The sequence below is a fragment of the Coenobita brevimanus genome, chromosome 70 (assembly GCF_032717465.1).
Source record: "Coenobita brevimanus isolate Jiangsu-jjx chromosome 70, ASM3271746v2, whole genome shotgun sequence".
Lineage (NCBI taxonomy): Eukaryota > Metazoa > Arthropoda > Malacostraca > Decapoda > Coenobitidae > Coenobita > Coenobita brevimanus.
Genome location: NC_137023.1, coordinates 54275854 through 54302874, shown reverse-complemented (window position 1 = coordinate 54302874; position 27021 = coordinate 54275854). Strand labels below are relative to the sequence as shown.

At 42.1% G+C, this 27021-nt stretch overlaps 1 protein-coding gene across 1 annotated transcript in view; it reads right to left on the bottom strand.

Annotated features, from left to right (window-relative positions):
• Positions 1–27021, bottom strand: part of su(sable) (suppressor of sable RNA-binding protein) — a 69227-nt gene that overhangs the window by 11296 nt on the left and 30910 nt on the right. The window contains exons 8-9 of the mRNA XM_080277636.1: positions 23966–24199; positions 18595–18929 (exon numbers count right to left, since the gene is read on the bottom strand). Of these exons, the coding sequence (XP_080133762.1) occupies positions 18595–18929; positions 23966–24199 (569 nt within the window). The remainder of the gene's footprint in view (positions 1–18594; positions 18930–23965; positions 24200–27021) is intronic.

Genomic DNA, 27021 nt, shown 5'->3' with positions numbered 1-27021 from the left:
CTTGAGGCAGATACTGTGATTCTATCTATCTTGACCCTCTATCCTAATAACTTTATCATGAGTAAAAGATTAAAACTAAGCATACAAAAACAATACAGTAATGATACAGCACATTAATAGAGTACTGTACATAGTGTGCTACTGTATGTACTCACCAAGTGTTGGCATAGATGGGAAGAAACACCACTGCGGGGTTTGCACTCGTAAACAGTACAGTGAACAATACAGCACAGGGGTAGTTTAACAATAACAACAGAGCACTGGGACATGAGCACTGACAGGCCATTAGCTTTGGAATACAACACAGTACAGCAGCTTGAACACAGGATGCTGCATAAGTCAAAGCACAAGGGCTTCGCAACTGCATTGTCAGAAGAGTGGGAGCGCACAGGCACGCCTTGGCTCTATGACATCCACAAGCGAGAATAAGAGTGTGGCAGTATTCTTGGAGTGCTGGATAAGCCACGCCCATGACAGATTCTGATTGGCTGGCAAGCAGCTGGCGTTTTCAATGGCTCCTGTGTTTTAGGATTTCTCCTGCCAGCAGTTGGCTACTGTTTAAATACCCCAAAATGTGAGTACAGTATGTATATTTTATTTTTCCTCTACACTTTTTGTAGTCTAAAATAACTAGATAGCTATCAGTGTTGCATACTGTACTAAAATTAATTTCTTGAAATTTGTGGCATTGTAAGAAGACAGATGCAATTGCTGCATCCATTTGGTAAAGTTTTAGCAATACGTAATATAGAAAGGAGTTGTACCAACTTTCCAGTGGTTTAAAATTCAACAGTCATCATGTAGGCTGTATTCCTTCCTTCAGTTTATGGAAGGAATGGTAAAATAAACTGCACAGCATATAACGAATGAAGATCGGGTAAGATCCTGTTTCACCTCTGAATAAGAAAGTGATGTCAGGAGTTTAACCCTTTCAGTCTGATTATATATCTTCAGTGGTGGGCAGCACAAATGAAGAAGGACCTTGCACAAGCGCAATGTGCAACCCACAGTTCACTACCTTGTGCAGCGCAAGTGCGTAATCTGACAAATATTTAGCTTGCACAATGTCGCAAAGTGCAAGCGCAAAACATTTGTATATATTTGTGGGAATTACTGTAAAATATTGAGACATCTAAATAAAACAGCATACTTACTTACTTTTCTTTATTATTATTATTTTCTATTATTTGTAATTTGCGCAATCAAATATTTTGCTAGGGCAGTGCTGCTAAGCGCTAGCGCAAACTATTTGCATACATTTGTGGGAATTACTGTAAAATACTGAGATATTTAAATAAATTAGCATACTTACTTACTTCATTATTATTCTATCTATCTATCTATTGCCAGACGCCTTAATCCCGTAAGTGGTGGCCACTGGCCACAAACAAGCAACAAATTGCCTCCATCTCACCCTGTCCCCCGCCATTTCACTGCCCTGCTCCCAGCTCACACACCCCTCTCTCATATACTTCTCCACTCCATCCCTGGCCTCCCCCTCCCTCTCCCCCCCTCCACCTCACTCACATACACTCTCCTCATTAGTATCTCATTCTCCATCCTCTCAGTATGACCAAATCACCTCAATGTGTTTCTCCTAACGCTTCCTATCAGATCCACATCCACACCACAACGATCCTGCACTTCCTCATTTGTCAGTCTGTCTCTCCATGTAACTTCACATGCTCCTCTCAAATAACTCAATTATTTCCACAGCTCTCACTCTTGACTTCTGTCCCTCCAACAAGATCAAAGCTTCACTTCCATACATTAGAGTTGGTATCACAATACTGTCATGTAGTAACTTTTTCACACGTGGAAGGTCAAACAATGCAATGAGTCAGCTGCCGAGCAGAGGGACAGGGAAACAAAGGCTGTGATGTTGCCAGTTTTACTTTTATTTGCACTATCGCAAGACGTTTTATTTCCATCTATCTATCTATTGCCGGACGCCTCAATCCCGTTTGGGGTGGCCACAAACAAATCGCCTCCACGTCGCTCTGTCCCCCGCCATTTCACTGCCCTGCTCCCAACTCACATCCCCCTCTCTCATATACCTCTCCACCCCATCCCACCATCTCGTCCTTGGCCTCCCCCTCCTTCTTCCCCCCTCCACCTCACTCACATACCCTCTCTTCGTCAGTCTCTCACCCTCCATCCTCTCCACATGGCCAAACCACCTCAGTGTGTTCCTCATAACGCTTCCTATCACATCCACATCCACACCACAACGCTCCTTTATATCCTCATTCATCAGCCTGTCTCTCCATGTGATTCCACAGGCTCCTCTTAAATAACTCATTTCCACTGCTCTCACTCTTGACTTGTGTCCTTCCAACAACGTCCAAGCTTCACTTCCATATGTTAGAGTTGGTATCACAATACTGTCATGCAGTAACTTTTTCACTTCCATGCTCACTTCCCTGCTTCCTATCACTGCTTTCAAAGAACCAGCAACCTTTCTTCTCTGCTGTACCCTTTCAAGCATTTCACCCTCCAAATCTCCATCCTTACTCATCACACTACCCAAGTACTTAAACGTACTCACATTTTCCAATTCCTCACCATCCAACCTCGCTGTACATTCACTGACTTCACCTCTCTCAAAGACCATCACTTTACTCTTCCCTACATTCACCTTTAGATTCCGTTTCTTACACACTCTTCCAAACTCATCCACCAAGCCTTGCAGCTCCCCTTCGTCTTCACTCAACAACACAGTATCATCTGCAAACAACAGTACAGGGAGTTTCCAAACACTATCCTCTCTCACCAGGGCCACTCCGACATCCACTACCCTACCTTGTACCTCTTTCATTACCCCATCCATGTACAGATTGAACAACCATGGAGACATGACACATCCCTGTTTCAACCCAACCTTCAAAGAGAAAAATTCACTTAGTTCACCATCCACATGCACTGCAGCCTTAGCACCATCATACATACTCTTCACAGTATTCAATAACTTCCCATCTACTCCATATATTCTTAATACTTTCCACAATCCTTGTCTATCCACCCTGTCATATGCTTTCTCCAAATCCATGAAAGCCACATACAACTTCTTTCCCTTCTCTAGAAACTTTTCCACTAGAGTTCTAGGAATGAATATCTGATCTACACAACCTCTTCCCTTCCTAAAGCCTCCCTGTTCTTCTCCAACTAATTCCTCTGTTTTATTTAATGATGCAATATAGATAAACAATAGCATGTGTAATTCCTTCCAAAAATCAATAAAACATATTACTGTATTTAAATAAAATATCCGCAGCTTAATAAATTATTAGGCTGTGGATATTTGATTTAAATAATATGATTTGATGATTTTTATAAGGAATTGCCTAAGGTTCTCTTAATAAATTACTGTATGTATTTTTAATTTATTATTATTTACTAACAATAATAATTTAAAAAATATTAAAATACAATATCTCTTGAAGCATTTTAAGAAATGCTACTACCCTCTGTCTCTCCTGCCTCCCCCCAGCAGAACCCTCGCAAGCCGCCCGAGCCTCCCCCATCCCTTGTCCAGACACATGGGAAGCTCCCAAGACCACGTGTCCCACAGGTGCGCAAGGCAGGTGTGCAAGCGCAAATTTAGTTGTGCATGTGTAACTGAATTTGCGCTTGCGCACCTGCCTTTTCATGCGTGAAAGAGCAATAGTGTGCATGGTCTCGTGCGGTGCGCAATGCACAAACGATATTCATTGGAGTGCAACGGCGCGCAATTCCGCTTTGCACAAGTGTTTGCACACCTGCCCAGCACTGTATAGCCTTAATTTTATTCTTGTTATGACCAGATGATTTTGCTTTATTTAGAACTCCCTCATATTGAAGGGGGTTAATGAAGGCTGAATTATCCAGTTCAGTGTCTCCAGAGGTGAACAAAATCGTTGGAATAATGAATAAAATGAGATTTATGTCATCAGTGTGAAGGAGGTGGTTTAACCAAGTCCATTAAGCTGCTCACCCTCTAGGCTAATTTGTAATTTGTCTTTTCTTTTCCCTATCAAACAAATATTGGACCCTACTCAATGTACCATATGCACACTTGCGTGCACAAAGACCTAGTGAAAAGTGAGCTATGTATTATCCTAACTTGGGGATGATCGTCCACAAGTTGTGGAAACAAATGTAAAGTGGTGGTATTTGATATATTTAGTTTCAGAGAGCTAAGGCAATGACATGCTTCGATAAAGCACTGCTCTTACTCAAAAATATTATATGAATGTAGATAGGAAAGTCAGCTCAACTGAGCTCATTAGTAATGCTGTATAAGGAATTCACTGTTTGCAAGGGATTGCCAGTAAGATGACCAATTTAAGCAAATGCAAAATAGCCAGTCAAAAGTATTCAGGGATAATCTTCATTAATGAGTATTTTAGTAACCTGAGTGGTCTATACTCTTGCCAAATCTCATAACTTGACCCAGAAATGGAGAATCATCACGACAGTTATGTTACAGTTTCGGGCCTGGGACCAAGTTAGGCTTGCCAGTTAGGTAGCAAATGACACTCTGAAAGTCCCCCATTAGCTAGTTTTGGCACTTTGTTTAATTTCCAGTCCAGAGAAAATATCAGCTGTTCCATGGCCAACCCCGCTACTGTACTGGGATTCCATGATAGGAATCATGGTGTTATTTTTGTTATGTTAATTAAGTATACTGGTGGTTTAAAGAAAGACCCTGCATGAAGAATGTAACCCAATGTTTTTTACATAACGTTCTGTACAGAACTAGGAACAAGGGAAAGGTGGTTTAGGATTAAGGGAGAAAAAACAAAATGAAAGTGGGCATAGTAACTACACCAAAACTTAAGTACTTTACAAATTACAAATTTATGTGCTGTCTAGTATTATATACTGTGTCTGTTTTAGTGGGGATGCTCACCATCCTCTCACTCGAAGTAGTGCTGCTCTCAGGTGCCTGTCTATTCCTTTCTTCCTTCCTTCTCCCTTCCTTCCTCTTCTGTCTTTCTTTCCTTCATTCTTTCCTCTTCCCTCTGTCTACAGGTGACTCTACACTAAGTGACAAGCCAAATAGTTTCCTGTACACTAAGAAATCATTTACCATACTGGGAGGTAGCCATAAGTAAATTATGGCGCCTGGTGGTTTAGTGGGTAATTAGGGTGCTCCAATCAGACTGAGCCAGTGCAGGTTTATATCCAAGGGATGGTTGGGGTTTATTGCTCATGGAATGCCACTCGGGGATGAGTGAGGCTGGTCACTCTCATCTTAAATGTCAGGACCAACTTGCCTTGCCCCGGGCTCCTACGCTTCTCATGGGGCAACACTGGATTAGATGATGATGATGACGTTTGTTTTACAATGCTTTCTATTGTTGTATCATCGTCTCATTTATAATGGCTCCAACATGCTTACATGCATTGGCCTTGGTCACCTAATGGTGACTCTCCATGCTGCTTGATCTCTGGCAGCCTCACTTTTCAGTCCTTTATCCTTGAGGTCAGACTTTGCCCCAGGTCTTTTTCAGTTTGCCTCATGCAACACCTTGGTTTAATCACGCTTGTTCTAATACTGTCCACAACAAGGAGAAGGCCTATAAAAGGTACCGGAGCCAACCCACCCCTGAATCTCATCTTTTTTATGTTTCTGCCCAGAACGGTGCTAAGTCTGTTCTTCGCTCTACTAAAAATAATTTCATCCACACTAAATGCTCTAAATTCTCCAACTCAAATTCCTACTGCTCCTTCTGTTACCTTGCCAAAAACTTTTCTAACAACCTTACATCATCATCCTTCCCTCCTTTTTTCTACTCTGATGGTTTTGCAGCTATTTCTTCTACTGATAAAGCAGATCTCTTCACTCAGACTTTCTCTTCCAATTCCACTTTAGATGATTCAGGTGCTGTTCCTCATTCACTTCCCCCCTCTGACTTCCTCATGGCTGACATTAAAATTTCTTCAACTGATGTATTTTCTGCCATCATTGGCCTCAATACTAACAAGGCATATGGGCCTTATAAGGTCCCTCCTATTATTCTCAAGAACTGTCCTTCTGTGCTTGCATCCTGCCTAGGTAAACGCTTTTGCCTTTGTCTATCAACTTGTACCTTTCCTTCTTGCTGGAAGTTTGCTCTCAGTCAGTCTGTCCCAAAGAAGGGTGTTCATTCCCAACCCTCTAACTATTACCCAATTGCTTTAATGTCCTACATCTCAAAAGTTTTTGAGTTTATTCATAACAAAAGAATTTTAAAGCATCTCTCCTATCACAACCTTCTTTCTGATTGTCAGTATGGGTTTCGTCAGGGACGCCCACTGGCTATCTTCTCACCTACCTTTCAGACTCCTGGTCATCCTCTTTTTGGGACTTTGGCGAAAGCTTTGCCATTGCAAGTGACACCTCAAAGGCTGTTGACTGAGTCTGGCATAAATCTTTACTTTCCAAATTGCCATCTTACGGTTTCTACCCTTCTATCTGAGCCTTCATCTCTAGCTTCCTTTCTGGTCGTTCTATAGCTGCTGCTGTAGACTGCCACCAGCCTTCTAGATCTATCAATAGTGGTGTTCCTCAGGGTCTGTCCTATCACCAACTCTCTTCCTTTTATTCATCAATGACCTTCTAAGCTGTACAACTAACCCTATCCACGCATATGCCGATGATTCAACCCTTCACCTTTCCATTCACTTCCCGCAGCATCCATTTCAGCGGTTACTTCACAAACAAGGGATGAGGCTACAGCACACCCAATGTCTGACTTGACTTGTATCTCTGACTGAGGTAAAAGTTATCTTGTTATTTTAATGCGTCAAAAACTCAATTCTTACATCTATCAATCCATCAAAGTCTTCCACAGGAGTACCCACTAATGTTTACTAATATCCAGCTCAATCCTGCATCATCTTTAACCCCTAAGTGCCAAGTGATGGTTATATCCGATGCAAAATTAGTGCATCGGGGACACTGGGGGACGGCCATAACTGCAAGTGTTTTCGCGCCACAGTTTGAAGTGGCCGCCACTTGATCTCATCGCCAAAGGGTGGGTAGGGAGTCCCTCCATAGCACACAGCTGAGAGTCAGTCTGTCCCATGCTTTTGTCAGGTGTACAACAACGTCTTCAGGTTCCTATTTGTCTGATTTTGACCAAGCCATCTGTAGACAATTGCATCATCCACCCTTGCCAAGGCACTTTCCAAGGATACTTGAAAGGGGCTCAGTGATAATGCCATAAGGCATACCTTAGATACAACAGTGTCCAGTTTATCTAGTAGTGAAGTTATCATGTTGACAGCAATGCCATAGCCAGCGCCACAGGCAGAAGTACGAACATGTCCTGCTCTCGCACAGAAAATTAGTTCTCTTCCTCACATCATTACTCATCAACGCAATGACCTAGAGACCTAGGGATACTTTCATTTTCAAGAGGAAGAGTTGATGAATAAAATGGTTATTAAGTTGTTTCTCTTAAGTGCTATAATTTCAGAGATATTAAGTTTGAAAACAAGCAATTTTCAGTGGTTTCCAGGAAACTGCCCGTAATGAGGTGATGACTGCATTAAAAATAGCCCCCCGTGTGCGGGTTGAACATACTTGGGGTTTCATTCTCTCAGGATTAATCTTGGAAAGATTATATTCCATTGTTTTGTTTCGTTTCATTTCGTTTTTGAAGGCTACAACATGTTTGGATGCATCGGCCTTGGTCACCTAATGGCAACTCTCCATGCTGCTCAATCTAGCAGTCTCCCTGTTCAGTCCCTTAACCCTGAGGACGCACTTCATGACCTCATCCCACATCTTTTTCGGTCTACCCCTCGCAACTCCACCCCCAATATTAACCCTTCTCGCTTTCTGTACCAACCCCCATCCTCTCCACACGCCCAAACCACCTCAATCTACCTCCCCTTCATCAAAACACCAATACACTCCAGTCCCATCCTACCTCTCAAATCCTTCATCACAAACCTAGCCCCCCCAGACCTTGCATGCAGGGACTCACTGCACATCCACCTAATCATTGTCATTTCTGTATGTTTGAGCCTGCAAATATCCTCTTCCTTTACTGCCCAGGTCTCACTACCATGCAGTATTACACTCCTAACACATGCTGCATACAAAGATCCCTAAGCATGTAGGGATAGCCCTCTCCATGTCAGGAGAGGCAACAGTTCCCTGAACTTCTTCCAACCACTTCTCACCCTAGCCACAGAGCTAGCTCCAGCCCCACCTCCAGCACATAACATGTCTCCGAAACAATAAAAAGCTTCCACACACTCAAGAGATTCACCAGCAAGTTCAGTCCTTTCACACCTGACAATATCCACCTGCTCTCCCCGACATGTCCCACACATAAAATCAGCATTATCTTGAAGTCTACCTCTAATACCACTACATCTCTTATGCACCCACTTATCACAAACACCATCCAAGATGGAATTACTTTCCACGCCCTTGTGGCAAATTGCACATGGCCACTCTCCCTCTTGTTTGACAGTACTGCCACCAACTCTAGATATTAACACTTTTGTTTTATCTGCATTTACTCTTAAGCCCTTGTGCCCCATACCATCCCTCCACTTCCTAAATCTTTCCTCTGCCTCCCTCTCATTCTCTGCAATCAACACCATATCATCAGCATACAACATCTCCCACGGGAGTCCATTTCTGAAGTCATGTGAGAGGGCTTCAAGTACCATGATGAACAAGGGACTCAAAAAAGATCTCTGATGCACACCAACATTCACAGAAAACTCATCATTCAAATCTCCATTCACTACCACCTGGGTGTGAGCATCCACATATTATATTGCCATAACCACCCTAACTAGCCAATCGTTTATCCCAAACTTTTTCATTGCCCACTTTGCCACCTCTCTAAGGACTCTGTCAAAGGCTTTCTCCAAAGCAACAAAAACAAAGTACAGTTCCCTTTTCTTTCCTGTAATCTTTCCTGAAGCTGTCGAACAATTAATATGGCACCAGTGGTCCCCCTGCCTGGCATACCCCCAAACTGCATCTCATCAACATTCACCCTTTCTCTAATTATACCTTCTAGAACTCTCCATTACCTTCATTATCTGATCTAAAAGCTTTATACCACTATAATTTCCTCTTCTCAGGGCATCACCCTTCCTCTTGTACACATTTACAATTACACTCTTCAGCAAATCATCTGGGACAACACACACATATATAATCATATTTATCAGGTCAGTGACTAACCTCACTCCTGTATCTCCTAAGGCCTTCAACATTTCAGCAGTCAACCTAGACATATCTGCTGCCTTCCCCACCTGCAACCTGCCTCACTCACAGCAGCAGCATCAATCAAAGGCCAAGGGCCAAACACTGTATCTGCTGGCTCCAAACCTTTCCTGTCCCAGTCAAACTCCTTGTTCAACATCCGGCTATAATGCTCTCTCCATGCATCTTTAATATCCCCACTGTTCACCACTACCCTACCTTCATCATCCTTCATACATTGCTCACCTATATACAGTAAAAGCTCGATTAACCGGCATCCGATGCATCAGCACATCTGTATAACCACAACGCAAATTCGATCCGGCATGGGGTCGAAAATATTCTGGATACTGGTGGGCAGTGTTTGGAAACTTCCCGTACTGTTGCTTGCAGATGATACTGTATCGTTAAGCAAAGATGAAGGGGAACTGCATGGCCCAGTGAATGAGTCTGGGAGAGTGTGTAAGAAACGGAACCTGAAGGAAGTGGAAAGAACGGGATTTCCTTATCCTGTTCCTTCCACTTCTTCAGCTCCTGACCTTGTTCCTTCCAATTCTACTTCTCCACTGTCTGAATCCTTATCTCATGATCCTGATGATCCCTCTATAATTCTTGATTAGTTTTGTACAGTACAGAATAAAGTAGTGTATACAGCTTAGTTTTCAAAATTATTTTGGCCTGTAACATATGCTAAATTTTTCTTGAAATAATTTTTGGTAATGTTTGCTGGTTTGTGTTCAGTCCTGTACAATTTCTCTTACTGTCTTTTTTTGTGTACTGTAGTGTACCTGTACTGTATCTAATACTGAATAAAGTACTTTATGAAATAAAGTCCCATTTATTCATTTATCTGACCTCCCAGAAAATTTCTAAGAGTAACATTCAGTTATCCAGAAAATTCCATATCTGGAATGGATGAATCCCCATACATTCCAGTTAATCAAGCTTTTACTGTATCCCAATTATCCCTCTTCACCTGATTTGCCACCTTAAATATCATATTCTTCCCTTCCAAACGATTCAGGTTATCAAGTAAAAGTTTCTGTGACTCGAACTTCGTGCAGTATACCTCTCTCCTAGCCGTATGCTTGAAAGCCAAGTATTCTTGTTTGTTACCACTTCTCTTCCATTCCCAGAAAAGGCTTCTTTTCTCCTTAACTGCAGCTTCTACACCCTCATCCCACCACCAAATTACTTTATGTCTTGGTGGGCCTCTTGTCCAACCACATAATCTATTAGTAACTCTCAAGAGGTTGTTCCTGAGGGCTCTGTACTGTTCATTAATGCCTCTGTCAAGGGCTCCCCATTCAGCCACCACTCTCCTCATCTCGCTATAGAAAGCATCCCTTACTGCTAGGTTTTCCAGCTTCCACATTTTCCTCCTAGATACATAAGTCCTCTTTTTCATCACTTGTTGTTTAAGCACCATGCCACATATCAATAATTTCTGCTGCTGCACACACTCAATTCCTATAACTTTAACATCCCTCACTAACCTCCTATCAGCCCTTCTGACCAGAAAATAATCTATCTGACTGCTATTTCCCCCACACTTGTATGTAATCAACCTACTCTCTCTTTTCCTAAAATGTGTGTTGCACACAATCATGTTCCTTGCCTCCCCAAACTCGAGTATCCTTTCCCCTTCTGCATTTCTTGTACCATATGCACATCCCCATTGTACTCCATCATATCCTTGAGCTGCTTCACCTACATGACCATTTAAGCCCCCTTCCAAAACTACTATCCCATCATCCCCCATACCACCTACTACACGTATGAAGTCATCCCCAAATCTATCCTTCTCTATCTCATCCAAGCCTGCCTGTGGAGCATATGCTGATATAATTGCAAATATAATTCCACCGAACCAAATTTTCACTACTAATATCCTATCGCTTACTCTCATAACATTCATAACATGTTCCACCCATTTCTTCGCAATCAACTCACCCATACCCCCATATCCGTCTGACCCCCCCTGCCAAAACAACTTGTAGCTGATCCACCCCTGTACTGGACTTCCTGCAAATATGCCACATCCACCCACCTCCTAGTGAATGCCTCAATGACTTCCCCCGCTCTACCCCTTAAACTTCCTACAGTCCATGAACACACTCTCATCCCTCAGGGTGATTTAATGCCCTCAAGCTTCCTTTGAAGCTTATTCTCGTACTGTTCTGGTGTCAACATCTTTTTCCATATGAAGTTGTAGTATCACACATTTTACATAATAATTTTTAAAGCTGTTTAGTCATAATTAACAGTGTGTAATGAAGTGTGGATGATGAACAACCAAATATCATTTCGCTGTTAGCTGTGGTATAAGGAGGAGGTGGATGGCAGACCACAAGGGCCACCCTGTTTCAATTATAAAATGAAGGTTAGGAGAAGTGAAAAGATATCTGAATAGTGCGTAAGTGTAAAGTCCTGGGGAACCATTTATTATGTTGGTATATGTGAATGTACTTAATACCATTTTATAGAGGTGTATAATGTGTTAGTAGAGTTGTCATTTATCTCTACTTTTTGCATAAGCCCAGAGTATATGTAATGCTCGGCACCTCACTTTTTAGCTGACCTAAGCACCGCGCCCTTGTCCGGCTCGGTGAGTGTACAGCGTCAGAGAGGCCGCTTTACAGTTTTAAAGGGAGGTGGTGTCGCTCCTACATATCTCTCGGGTCGCAGTTATATTATTCTGTACCCAATAAAGAGAGATTTAAGCTGCTCATTTCTGTCACCTTACGCTACCACTTAATAACAGACCAGCTTCCACCTTCTCGTGGCAGAGGACCTTCGGTGGGAAGTGTCGGGCAGTGACGGCAGTGGCTGACGTGTACTACAGACAGTGTCGTCGATCCAACACGGTGGTCTAGTTATACTATACAGCAGAACACTTAATATGTAGTCAACTGCTACTCCATAACGGCTACATTATTAAATTGTTGGCCAGCAGTGCGACGATACATTTTATTGGTGCTAGCGGTGGCACGATATTTAGTGCTAGCCGTGTACCGATACATTAAATTGGTGCTCAGTGCTGGGATACGATACGTGCTAAAGGGATTTATGCTGTGAACCAGTAACCCTTGCAATCGCTCGTTCCTGAAGGTGAAACAGAAAATCTTACTCTACTGTTGTAAGGGGACTAATTACTCGTGAGTTAAGTGGAGCAGATAAACTGGAGTGGTTAATATTAATTCCTCCCATTATTCTGCCAGTGCGAGATTCCTATCTTAAGCACAAACTGGCAGTTATCTCGCCCTGTGGTGTGCGAGATATCTCCATCTTCAAACGCAAACTGGCAAGAATCTTGCTCTCGTGTGCGAGAGGCGAGATAAGGAGAGTTCAAGCCAATGCGGTGAGGAGTGGGTCAACTAGCGAGCGACTTCTGGCAACTCCAGAGGCGCGGACGGCCGCAGCGAGTCGAGGGAGAGCGAGAGCGGGCGTATGTGGTGCCATGATCGTATGTGGTGCGTCGAGTGGCGTCACTGCCTGGCGTGCTGCTAACTCCCACAGCGAGAGGGCTGTCGTGCATGATTGGAGGAGTCTGGTGGAGTGTGGAACGTGGCATGTGGAACATCATCCTGGACTTTCATATCTAGGTAGCGTCCATGCAATCCACACACACACACACTTGAATCAACACACGTTAGTTAGTTGATGAATGGAAAAAGGTTTCTCAGAATTCCCTTGAAATAAATATACTTTCTGTGTATTGTATATGTGTTTCATTTAGGGAAATAGAGATACGCCAACCACTAGACTCAGCATTACTTTCCTGAGACAGAGGATGTAACTGTGATTTGTGCCTCGCGGAATCAATTCCTTACAGTAAAGGGGTACTATGTTGCACCTGATTTTTGTGAGTTACACAGTAAAGAGATAGCAGTTCTGCCTAGCAAGCATCATCTAGCTTTGACAGTGAACTTCTCATCCCAGTTACGACCCTTTTTACCTTCATTCAATGTTACTTCCTTGAATGTGAACAGGCTGTCTCATGTATTAAAGGAGCTTACCTTCCTCTCCCACCTGAACAGGACTGATTTAGAGCCTTATGTACTGTCCTATCTTCCTTCATACCTTTCTCGTTCCATTTTGATCCTGGCGTTGGTCTTCTACTTATTGTGGTCTTGTCCTGTGTTTGTGGTTTAGGCTACTATTTAAGGCGCCAATTAAGGAACCCACTGAGACCACGTGTCCGTACTCGCAGATTGCAAGTGGATGTTCCTGAATAGTTAGCTACCTTACACTCTGGTTAGGCTACACGGTAGTTAGGACAACAATGTCGACGAGGACGTCTATGGTGTGGCCGAGCGATGTTCTGGTGTCAACATCTTTTTCCATATGAAGTTGTAGTATCACACATTTTACATAATAATTTTTAAAGCTGTTTAGTCATAATTAACAGTGTGTAATGAAGTGTGGATGATGAACAACCAAATATCATTTCGCTGTTAGCTGTGGTATAAGGAGGAGGTGGATGGCAGACCACAAGGGCCACCCTGTTTCAATTATAAAATGAAGGTTAGGAGAAGTGAAAAGATATCTGAATAGTGCGTAAGTGTAAAGTCCTGGGGAACCATTTATTATGTTGGTATATGTGAATGTACTTAATACCATTTTATAGAGGTGTATAATGTGTTAGTAGAGTTGTCATTTATCTCTACTTTTTGCATAAGCCCAGAGTATATGTAATGCTCGGCACCTCACTTTTTAGCTGACCTAAGCACCGCGCCCTTGTCCGGCTCGGTGAGTGTACAGCGTCAGAGAGGCCGCTTTACAGTTTTAAAGGGAGGTGGTGTCGCTCCTACATATCTCTCGGGTCGCAGTTATATTATTCTGTACCCAATAAAGAGAGATTTAAGCTGCTCATTTCTGTCACCTTACGCTACCACTTAATAACAGACCAGCTTCCACCTTCTCGTGGCAGAGGACCTTCGGTGGGAAGTGTCGGGCAGTGACGGCGAGTGGCTGACGTGTACTACAGACAGTGTCGTCGATCCAACACGGTGGTCTAGTTATACTATACAGCAGAACACTTAATATGTAGTCAACTGCTACTCCATAACGGCTACATTATTAAATTGTTGGCCAGCAGTGCGACGATACATTTTATTGGTGCTAGCGGTGGCACGATATTTAGTGCTAGCCGTGTACCGATACATTAATTGGTCATAGTCGGTAATAATAACGGGGAAGAGATATACCATAAGCCCCACCCACTGCACAGTCCCAGGTCCAGGCAATGGATCTGGGATCCCCAGCCCACCAGCATTACCAGAGGCTGTGATAGTGGGCTCGAGGAACCCTGCCAAGACAGCTACAGGGAACCCTCCAAGCATGCCTTGGCACTGTAACTGCTCTGCCATTATACACCCACTGATAGGGCAGCCTCCTGGGGCGCTACTCCCAGGTTCACGCCTCTCTCTATTGGGCAGAAGTGGCAGCCTGGGAACCACAATGCCCTGTACCCTCTAGCACAGATTTGAGACCCATCTCACCCAGGACCCACTATCTATGTCGGTGGAACCCCTGTCACACTTCCCCCCCAAAAGTCTGCCACTAGGTAGCAGGGGCAAAGTTTTCTGGCAGCTTGCTCTTGCTGGCGTCAACCCCTGTAACGGAGTGGGGTATGTTGTGTGATATGTAAAGCGCATGTGTAGGGCATAAGATAGTTAGAGGAAATGTTTAGGAGAGTATGCTGGTGTCCTCTCCATTTTACTGTCACAATGAAAAGGTCAGCTACGGGCAACGGTTAGGTAGTTAGTGAAACAGGAGCTCCAGCTCTGCCTATCACCAGCATTCCCATTTCCCTCAGGAGAACCACACTGTTCGGTCCATGCTACAGCCTCCTCCTCCTCCTCATGTAAAATCTGTTTCCAAGAGACTAGGTCTGCTAAGCCGACTCCGTACCTTCTTTACCCCTGCACAGCTGTTGACTTCATATACAGGTTTTATTCACCCATGTAGAGTACAACTCTCATGTGTAGGGAGGCTCCCCCCATACAGCTCTTCTCAACAAGGTGGAGTCAAAAGCTTTTCATTTCATTAACTCTCCTCCTTTTACTGGCTCCCTTCAACCTCTGTCTCTTCGCTGCACTGTCGCATCTTTATCTCCTTTCTATCACTGCTTCAATGGTCACTGCCCCTCTGAACTGTCTGCCTGCAAACCTCCATCTCCACGACATGTGCGTAACATCCATCTAGCAACAAACTCTCATCCCTTTTCTGTCCAACTCTCTAATGCAAGAGTTAACCATTACTTCCAGTCCTTCATTTGTGCAACTGGTCAACTCTGGAACTGTCTCCCTCTGTTTGTATTTCCTACTTCCTATGATCTCCAGTCTTTCAAACGCAGTGTGTCCAGGCAATTCAAAATGAACGGATCTTGAATTTGGCTCTCTGCTGTATTGTTTTTGTTTTTTTCTTGGAAGGAATGGTTTGTGGGCTCTTGGCCTTTGGTTCCTTCTTCTTTGCATTAAAAAAAAAAAATTCACAACACCATTACATTCCAGTTCCATCTTTCCTCTCAACTCTTCAATCGCAATTGTAGCCCTCCCAGGCATCAAATTCATGGATGCACTACACATTCATCTAATCACTCTCATTTCTGTATGTTTGAGCCTATGAATATCCTCTTCCTTTAGTGCCCACACCTCATGAGAAAGAAAAAAAAGATTTAGGAGTGGGTCTTTGGGTAACTGAGGGAATAAAGGGATGAATAATGAAATGAAAAAATGCTACAATACCAAAGGGACTTACAAGCTGATCCTAGAAATATTTCCCTTTGGCCACATCATCCTTCATTTAGAGAGATAATGCTCCACACAATCAAAGGTCAGCTTATTTACCTGATAGGCATTCTCGCCTTCTATTAATGGGGCACTAAGGTTAAAGCAGGACACTATACAGCCCTCCTCAGATACCAAGTTAGATTCAGGTTGGATGGAATCACAGACAAGTGCCTCATTTGTGAAACAGGCCAACACATCATAACACACAAGATGGAACACTTCACAGCACACACACCACACTAAGATGCAGACACAACATCAACAGGGAAGAGAACCTACACGTATTAGACACCCTCATTAGACGTGGTAGTTTACCTGCAGTCAACAGGTCTGCTCAGACACAGACTGGGCTTGAGCAACAAAAATAACAAATACAGTAATCCCGCATTTTTTGCGGATTTTTTGTCTACGGTTTTGCCCTCTCGCGGATTTTCTTAGCATTAATAAGTTCAACTAAAATATCCTTGAATATACAGAAAACAAAAAATTTGAAATTCCCGCAACTTCCAATTGTAGCGCGGTAAACACACGCCACCCTCTGTCCCTTTCCCGCGGCCCCTCTGCCAGTGTTACCATATCTAGCATAATTTTATTCTTTTAGCATAATTTTGATAAAATTTTCAAGTCTGGAATATTTTTTAGCATATTAGAAGTTTTAGCATCATTCTAGTATAATTTAGAATGGAATGGAATATTTTTGGAATAATTTTATAAAAGCTACAAATCAGAGAGAGAGAGAGAGAGACGAATAAGGTAAGAAGATGTAAGGTTTGAATAGTTGGTTACTTTCAGTTTGGGCTTGGTTGGGTTGGATTAGGTTAGGTTGGATTAGGTTAGGTTAGGTTTTAGGTTAGGTTCGGTTTGGTTCGGTTAGGTTTGGTTAGGATAAGTTTGAGCTTTGTATTTTACCCATGAAACCTAGGTTTTTCCGATGGATTTTGGTATGATTCATTCGATTTTCAGCTTCATTTCAGTCGGAAATGACCATTTTCTGTGTTTCCCCCCCTCCCTATAACCCCCGATTCCCCAAAGCTCCCCCATTGTTGCAGGGGGATGGGGGGGTCATATCTCAAAATCTGGTTATTTCCGACGGAAATGATGCTCAAAATCGAATGAATCACATCAAAATCCATCAGAAAAACGTAAGTTTCGTGGGAAAAGCAGTATGGGCAGAAAACCGATATTTACCCTCTTACTGTATGTAGGTTCATTTTAATATTTCATAGTAAACAGTACATAATTAATATGTAGCATGAATATGTATAGAATTTTATTATTTAGCTTCAAGTTAGCATAATTAATTTTTTACTTGGAACAAATTTGCTCAATCTAGCATAATTTTTTCATTGCCCTAGCATAATTTCGTTGTTTGGATATGGCAACACTGCTCTCTGCCCCACATTCTTCAGTCCACGCCTGATTGCCTCACGTGTATGGTGTTCTTGTAACTGCACTATGATACGAGCCTCTTGCCTCCCACTTGCTTTCCACATGGCCCCAGGACGTAAGCCAGCCTCACCAAAGGCTAATAATACAATTAGTAAGAAAGGCTAATAATACAATTAGTAAGAACTCCAAAGTGACAAAACGATCAAGAAAAGTTATGACAGCAGAGAAAATTGTGTTACTGGACAAGCTAAGAAACGACCGTGGGAGTGTTTGCTATCACCAGTTAATGCATCTTTTCATTTTGTACTGTTTTGTGAATAAATGTGTAGGTAATTGTGTATTACAGTACGGTGTTTACGTTTTTCCTTCATAATGGAGTATGTGCTTTCAATCTTGTAAGAAGGTATTTCGGGATGAGTATGGAGGTTTCGGGACAATTCGCAGTCACAACAAACACAAGATAATTCGCCTTCATTAATGAAGACAGCTATGGGTGACGCTAGAATATAATTCAAAGGCGACTACAGCGAGGAAGAAACAAGTTAATTATTGACTAAAGGTGCAACTAATTAATAATATCCAGAACCTACGCAACTGAACATAGACTTTGCTGGATCCCGGATCCCCCTGAAATATAGTTATTAAAGTATTGATTAATTAATAATAAGTATATTTATAAAAGTATTGATTAGTATATTTATAAAATGGCGGGGAATCGTCCAGGGTGCGAATTGTTCTGAAGGGGAATCGTCCATGTTTTGACGGGGAATTGTCTGACGGCGAATTGTCTCGCAATCAGTATGGACATGGACTGTGTGATGGGCAGCATGGTGGACACAAATGCAAGATTCAATTGTTAATAGAGTATTCGCGGATTTAAATTTTCGCGGGGGTTACAAGAACGTAACTACCGCGAAACATGCGGGATTACTGTAATGAGACAGTTTCACTGGGTCAATACTCAAAGGTTCATGATAATGCTATTCTGAATCACACACCATGAGTCATTAATTTACTGCTACTACTACTGCCATTATTACTCCCACCCTCAGTATATGCAACCCTAAGTACTGCTCCAACAGTACTTTACAATAACACATGTTCATGCTCAACTTAAACAGTTGTTTATGCCATGGCAACATGCTCAAACCTACAGACTTGGCATTATGCGAAACTAAATTATTGGTGCTGAGATAGGTACTGTACCTGTTGAGTTCTGATGGGGAGGGGAGGGTCGGCATCATCATCACTAGAGTACCAGTTAACATTAGCAGGTGCAGCATGAGCTAAGTCCTCTCCTGCTGCATCCCCAGGCATGTCCTCTTGGTCATGATGGAGGGAGTGTTGCTGCTCAATGCGCTGAAATAGTTCACGCTGTTTCTGTGGCATTCGGCTCATCTGCTCACTCATATAACTCAACTGCTTTCTGTTGGTGGCAGGGCCTTGCACAGGACCAGTGTTTAAGGCTGGAGAGTTGTTTGGTGGCACTGGGCCATTGTTACCTATTCTGCCACCTGGTTCTCCATTATACATATTTTCACCTGTTGATAAAACAATAAAAACACTTAACCACATGAACATGTATGAACATACAATCCAGTTAAAATCCTGGATGATAGTCTAATCTTAGGCTCCAACACCTCACAGGAAGCAATGTGGAACTAGCTGTTGCTGTTTTTGTTCACATCCATGATACAAAGTGCTGTAATCAAATATAAGATCATTTTCCTGCAAGGTAGATTTCATTCTCTTGACCTCTGATATGATATAAAAATCCCATATATCCTATTGTTGATACCACCAAATAATTTTTTATTAAGCTTACAAGACAGCTACTGTAATGACTGGAAAAAAAAACAGGCTCCCAAAAAAACATCAGTGCAAAGATGTACTTAATGCTGTTCTTACCACCACCCCCTACCCTTAAGCTACTGAGTTGAATGACACAACCTTCATGCAGGAACATCTGGGATAATAAGCTATTCCAAAAATAATTTCTAACCTTAAAGATCAATAAAATAATGAAAATGAAGTATGAAAAAATACAGTAACTGTATAAAACCTGTTTTACAGTCATGAGTGAGTGAGACAAAGTGTGCTGTGGAAAAAATTAGCTTGAGAGAATATTTTGATGCAAAGCACTTCACAGCCAGACTTGTAGACAGTACCACTCTGTCTGGCTCACTTTGTGTTTGGGAGAAGCAGTACTGCATGGAAGAAATGATTACAGTATCAATTTGAAATGTGTATAGAAAAAGTAGGTAAATAACAAATAGGGGTTGCTGACAGTTTCCTAAACTCAGCTGGGTTTCAGTAAGGAAAAGTGTGATGTTTTGAGGAAGATATTACCATAATTTTTACAGTTTCTTGTAAACAGCTTACTGCAAATGAAAATGGTTAAATCAGATTTCAGATACCGTGATTCCTTGGTTATCCCACATAACCGATACCGTACCTAGGGCGTGATAACAACTGCACGATAACAGATGCACAGAACCTATAGGATTCATCCTAACTGGTACTGGGCATCCCACTTGTAAACCCAAATTTTAATTTTTACAACAATTTAGAACCTCTAAATACATACATATTGTTATGGTAAGTATCAGAAACACATAGGTATGGTTAGGTTAACAGAAAATGATCAAAAGTACACAATAAAGAAGAAACATGTACCATATAGAGACCTGAAATGGGCCTGAGGTAAAGGGTTCTGAGACTAGAAGGTAGTGATCTCCACTACCTGAGATTAACTCTTCGAGTAGTGCCTCATCAACCATCAGAACCTCAGATTCTGCACCATCACTGTCGGCAGAAACCAGCTCAGGTGCGTGATAAAGTTTTTCATCATCATCATCATTGTCTGGACCTCCTTTCCTACCCTAGGGCATAGTGATTAAGCCCAAAAATGCCAATAATGGCAAGATTGCAGATTTTCATTTTGCACTGACAATGAAAACATAAATGCATGATAACCAAGAGATCACTGTACATTCATATATCTGCAAACAATATAATTTTGCTTCAAACAGTGTGGCAAAGTTTTTTGTTCAATCAAAGATGTTACAACAGTTCCATTCTGACATACTTTCTACACTTATTTATACAGTAAATAGAGAAAAAAATGTATTATCACCCGCAAAAATTTGAGTTGAGTACAGTAAACAGTTACATACTGTAAAAGTAAAGCAAGCTGTAGATTTTTTTTTTTTATATGTATGACAATAACTATGTGTGTGTGTGTGTGTGTGAGTGAGATGATGAACAGGGGTGGTGGCAGTACTGTCAAAGCGGAGGGAGAGTGGCCGTGTGTGGTTTGCCACAAGGGTGCAGGAATGGTTCTATGTAAATTCCACCCACAAAGATTCCTCCAGGAAAATTTCACCCATGCCAGAAAACTGAAACGAAAATTCCACCCACCTAAAATATATTTACTTACTTCATCAGTCAAATATAACTTACAAAAACTAAAACAGATATAACACTGTCATGAGTTATTTTATTTGTACCAACTTAAAATGAGTATAAATTATGGTCAGTGTTCCTCAGAAAAGCCATTTTGTCATTGCTGCTGTAAAGTGATACCAAATTCATTATTTGTGAATTTATAGCTTCATATGTTGGGAGCAGGGCAGTGAAATGGCGGGGGACAGGGCGACATGGAGGCGATTTGTTTGTGGCCACCCCAAACGGGATTGAGGCGTCTGGCAATAGATTGATAGTATTTCTTGCAGCTCTTAATTGCATCACCTCTTCGAATGTGGGCAATCGTTGGTTGAATGATGGCTTCTTCTCCACCGACTGCCTCGCAGAGCTTCCACAAATTTGGGTGTGTGGATGTGACGGATGAGCACAAAGAGTGAAAGCCTTCCACTACGTTGTTTGTCCATGGGAGGCTGCAAATGACATGGTCTCTAACATTCCACATCTTTATGAGAAAAAGCGGCTTATCTCTCCTTTGACAAGCACCTCGTCCCTGCGTAATTCCAATGTAGTTACTTTCAAAATATGCAATATATTCAGCAGGGATGTCCTTATCATCAGACAGTTCCTCTAATGTATGTATCAAGAACATCAACACCAGGCAAGAAAACCAATGCAGTGAAGCATTTCATTTTAAGTGCCAAATTTACGTCTGTATTGTATCTTACTCGTCCATCGAAGTCACATACTTTCCGCCAACATGACTGACCTAGAAGGAACAAGCACCCGACAACTGAAGTAGATGGAAACACAGAGGTAAAACCATTCTGCATTGCCTTTTCAAAGTCTATCATACAGTCACTAGGCTGAACACTTGGATGAAGATCAAGAATTGTTGAAAAAAGTCTTCTACAGGTCACTTCATGTTCATCTGGAAGCAGGGCAAACAAACGTGGAACACAAGATTCTCCGATAATTGTATGTAATGTGAACAGCTGACACCATATGTTTTGCGATTAAATGAATGTCCCGTCACAAGCTCATGAACGAGATTTCTCGAGGTCACCCTAGCCAGCTTCTGTTGCGAATATTAAGGTATGGTCAAAATCATCAACACTGCTATCGAAAGCCAAGAACAAGGAGCCATCCTCGAGAAACTTATATGAATCCAGAATTTCAAAACCATTCCGAGACCCTGGAAGAGCTGGAATTCCTGATGATTTTTTTCTCCAGTTTTGAATATCACGTGAAAGTACTTGAAGTGAGGACAACCGTGACCTCGTTAGCTCATCCAGTAGCTTAATGGCAGCAGCAGTAGCTTCCCGTATGGTAATTGTTCCGATATCTTGAATGGTATCTCCAACTCCATCGACCGCCTTTCGAGCTTCAACTCTTGCACAACTTGCCAGATGGTTGTAAGCGCCTGCCCTAGCACTTTTTATGGGTTCCTCTGAGTCAAATGCAGTATGAACCCAAGCTCTGCCGCCATTATAAAATGTTCACATTGTCAGTATACTTTTATCTTGCTGGGGTTGTCTTGATGCTTTTCATAAATGTAGCACTCCTCATCACAGAGCTTCTTTTTTGTCCTCTCCAATTTTAAAGAATGACAAAGGCATACTGGTTACATCAAATAACATGGAGTCACAACAGAGACAATCCCCCTGAAGTTCAGGGCAGAGTCAACCAACCTGCAGCTGGGGACAACAAGCAGACAACTGACAGGCAATCCACCTGCAGCTCAGGGCAGGGTAATTATTGGGTGAACGATCTCTCAGCTCAAAACAACTTGATGGGAGAATCATCGGGTGAACAGTCTCTTAGCTCAAAACAACTGTTGGATGGGGGAATCATTGGGTGAAAGATCTGTTAGCTCAAAAAAGCAGTCAGATGAGGGAATTATCATTGGGGGAATTTATCATGGGGGAATTATTTCGATCTGTTAGCTCAAAAGACCTGTCAAATGAGGGAATTATTATTGGGGGAATTTATCACGGGGGAAACTCTTGTGGGTGGAATATTCGTGGGGGAAATTTACCTGGGAGGAACTTATGGTATATGGCAGGAAGCAACTCCATCTTATGCAGTGTTTGTGATAAGTGGGTGCATAAGAGATGTAGTTGTAATAGAGGTATACTGCATGATAATGTTGATTTCATGTGTGCAGTGTGTTGGGGAGAGCATGTAGAGATAGTCTTGCATAAAAGGAATGATTTTGATGGCGAGTCTCTTGAGTGTGTGGAAAAGTTTTGTTATTTGGGGGACTTGTTGCCAAGAGCTGGAGATGAGGCTGGTTAGGGTAAGGAATGGCTGGAGGAAGTTCAAGGAGTAGATGCCTCTCCTGACATAAGAGAGCTCTCCCTCCATGTTATGGGATCTTTGTACTTGGCATGTGTTAAGAGTGTAATGCTGAATGTTAGTGAAACCTGAGCTGTAAAGGGAGAGGTTATTCATAGGCTCAAATGTACAGAAATTACAATGATTAGATAGATGTGTAATGTGCCCTTGAATGCGAAGCCTGGAGGGGGGGGGGGCTATGTTTACAACTGAAGAGTTGAGGAAGGATGGAACTGGAGTGTATTGGTGTTGTGGTGAGGGGGAGTAGATTGATATGGTTTGGGCTTGCGGAGAGGATGGAGGATGACAAATGGGAATGGGAAGTGAGAAATATGAACGTTGGGGGTAGGGTTGTGTACGGCAGACCGAAAAAGACCTGGGACGAGGGCATACAGTGAGACCTCAGGAATAAGGAACTGAATAGGGTGACTGCCAGAGATCAAGCAGTGTCAAAAGCCGCCATTAGGTGACCAAGGCCAACACATGCAAGCATGTTGGAGCCTTTATAGACGATACAGTACAAAACAGTATCTGACTGACTGCCTGTGGGTGGATGGTGTAGTCAGCTGGCTCAGTGTGGGTCATAATGCACAGATTGCTAAATGCAACAAGCACACAAAATTTCAAGGTGATTAACAAAGAGAACTTGGCAAACATTTCCTGCATACCTAATATCAGATACTGTCTACAGTTCACCAGTTCAGAATGTATAATATTTATTAGACTTTTGACTGCTTCCAGTGGGGCAGAAAATGTCAAGTTGTATTTACTGCCACAAGGAATACTTAGCACTACCTATAATGGTGATGAGACTTACCAAGTGGTGGTGCCTTGGAGATGTGAGGTGGAGACGAGCCAGTGTTGTCAAGGCGAAGATGCTGCCTGCTGCTACCTTGATGATGATGATGCTGGTGCTGATGTTGGTGCTGGTGCTGGTGTTGCTCCTCCTCCATTCTCTCACTTCCTCCACCCTCATAATTTTGGGATTTCTGCATGCTCTTGATCTTGGCCTCTTGCCTCTTGGCAAGATTCTTGATTGCTTTTTCTACATCTGTTGAAAGAATGAGCATCTGCATTAGTACCCGACCTTCAAAAGCCAACTTGTACTGTATTAATATGAATTTGCTTTGGTGACAAGCAGATGGAGCTGTACTGCTTGCTGAGTGTGAACGGGATCTTTGCAGATTGGTTCACAGGCCCAAGAATGTTTCTGAACAGTAAAGTCTGAAAAGTTTATGTTAATGGTTGTTGGGGCAAAAGGTGACTTGAAGTATGATGTGCTAGTGAATGAAAAGGGATGTCAGTTACCTGATCATAATAATTATGGTACCTCAGTTCAGTGACAGAAAAAAATATACAGATTTTTAGAGGAAATGGAGAGTAAGGTGTACCAATAAAAAAGTGGCTGATGCTACAATGTCCTTAAAACAAAACAGAAGACTGAGTACAGAGGGTGGGAAGAGTATTGGGTGTGCTAGTACAAACATTTAATGCACAGTCACCCCACCAGTAGGAGATGGTTGAGTATGTGATCAACTGATAGAATGAGTGACGAAAACTTATACCTAATTTTGGGTTAACGATGGCAAAAATTGCTTATACTGTATAGTGCAGTAATATCTCAATTATTCGGCGTAATTCAGCCAATCCCCATGCGGAGTAATGCGAATGCTGGATATTGTGTTGGTACCCCAATCGACCATCCATTCGGCATTGAGCCAGATAACGTGTCACAACACTAACCTATCCGTCTTGACCCTCTACCCTACATACTTTCCAACAACACAGACCATGAGTAAAAGATTACAGTCAAGGATGAAATACAATACTGTACTGATATGTATACATTTGTAGTGTAATACAGTACATAATAATATCATAATCATACTGTACTCACATAATGTTGATATCGATGGAGGGTAGAGTAATATACTATGCAGTACAGTGCACTTCATCGCATGTGGTCTAGTGGAGAACAGCTCCCATAAAAATTACTCCAACATGAGGGGGGAGCACAGACTAAGTCACAGCACTAGGGGGTAGCCACCATGTGGGTCACAAGTGCACAATGCACAGGTACATCCTAACTATGCGATGTCCACGGAAAAGAATGAGAGAGCGATGGTAGCCTTGGCGCATCCTCCCACAATGTGCTGTGATTGGCTGGTGCGCCGATTGGGTCCTGTGTCTGAGCCGGATGATAGACATCACCGCTGAAAAATTCACAGTACCGCCGACTACTTCCTGTTTCTGAACCAGATATTGCCTAATTTCGCTGGATATTGTTTTAATTGAACCTAGCAAAAAGTGCTGGATATTGCACTGGGCCGGGTATTGTGACAACAGATAACTGACGGATTACTATACATTTTTTTTTTTTTTTAATGGCCGAGAACAATGATCCCATGCATATGCGTGCCACCTGCACAGGCCAACAGTCATATATTTGAAGCAAGTTGGCCATCCAGTGCTTGTATGTGCATTTAAACATCACTGTTATTGCAAAATAACACAGCAAGTGCATGACGAAGTGTACATCGTATGATATTATGTGGCGAGGTAATTTTTGTGTGTATGAAATACTGAAACTTGAGACTTGCAAAACAGCAACTCATTCTCTCCCAGCCTAGGGAAGGGACCCTTGATGACACCTCAGACCAATCCAGGACATACTCCAGGTAGGTAGCAGAAATGTTTTTTTAGATTTCAGGATATGTGGCTCTTGACCCCCAACACATTTCCTTTGAACCCAAGTTAAACTGACATCGGTATACAATTTTTCAGTATGTGATCATTTTTTACTTGACATAACCTGATCACATACTGGGTTGTGACTGCACAATATATGTGTGTGTGAGGAACTTTGGTGTCATATAAGTTTAAGTGGAGAGTGTGCAGTGGAAATGGGAATGCTGAGGAATGTCTGTGGGCTGTGTAAGATGGGCAGGATAAGAATGATTCATGGGAAATGTACAGTAAGGATGTCCACTGATACAAAGGCTAGAAAAGTGTGCATTTAGCCCCTCACATGGAAGCATTTTTCCTAAGTAAAGTAAAATCACTTGGCATTAGACAAGTTATGGATTGCTCTAGTTTTTTCCTACCCTCCTAAAATTAAAAGAAAAATGCTTTAGCAAAGTTAAGACACACCCATCAGTGGTCATAAAATGGTGTATTAAACACCAAAATTTAACCCCTTCATAAGCTGAGTAAGTGTTTTGTGGTGGTAGCAACTGCATGATCTTATGGGAGGACAAAGTGATCAGTCTGTGAGTTCCACTTGTGTTGGCACTTAGCAGAGATGGGCGGCGGTTGCATTGTAATTTGACTAAGCACAGTTGTGTCCCTGGGATGAGCAGTATTTGTGGGATGAATGTCTGGTAGGGTTTCATGAAGGATGCTGTTTGGCTGGAGGTTTTTAGATGGTTATGGTGGCTATGTGTTTACATATGTGAGGTGCTGTGCTAGGCTGAGGAGGAGGGATGGTGTTAAGGCATTCTGTACAATGCTGCAAAATTGTCCTTTTTTGTGTGTGTGTTAGGGTGGTGCATCGTAAGTTAAATGAATGAGATGGATCATATGTTGCAGCATCTCATACATTTCTCTCATGTTCATATGATCCTTTATTGGAAGTATTTCTGTTTCTTGGTGCAAATGATCTGTTTGTGATATCTATATATCCCATTATTTTTCTTAAAACTCTGTTTTTTTTAATTTTTAAAGCTTTTTTAAGTTAAAGAACCCAGATGGTGCCCATTTAATTTACTGTTGTTCAGATTAGCTGTTCATAGACTCTAAATTGATTCCTCCTGTTATATACATTTTACAAGATGCCTTTGCATCAACTTTGCTTATGTTGGGAAAAAGGCAAGT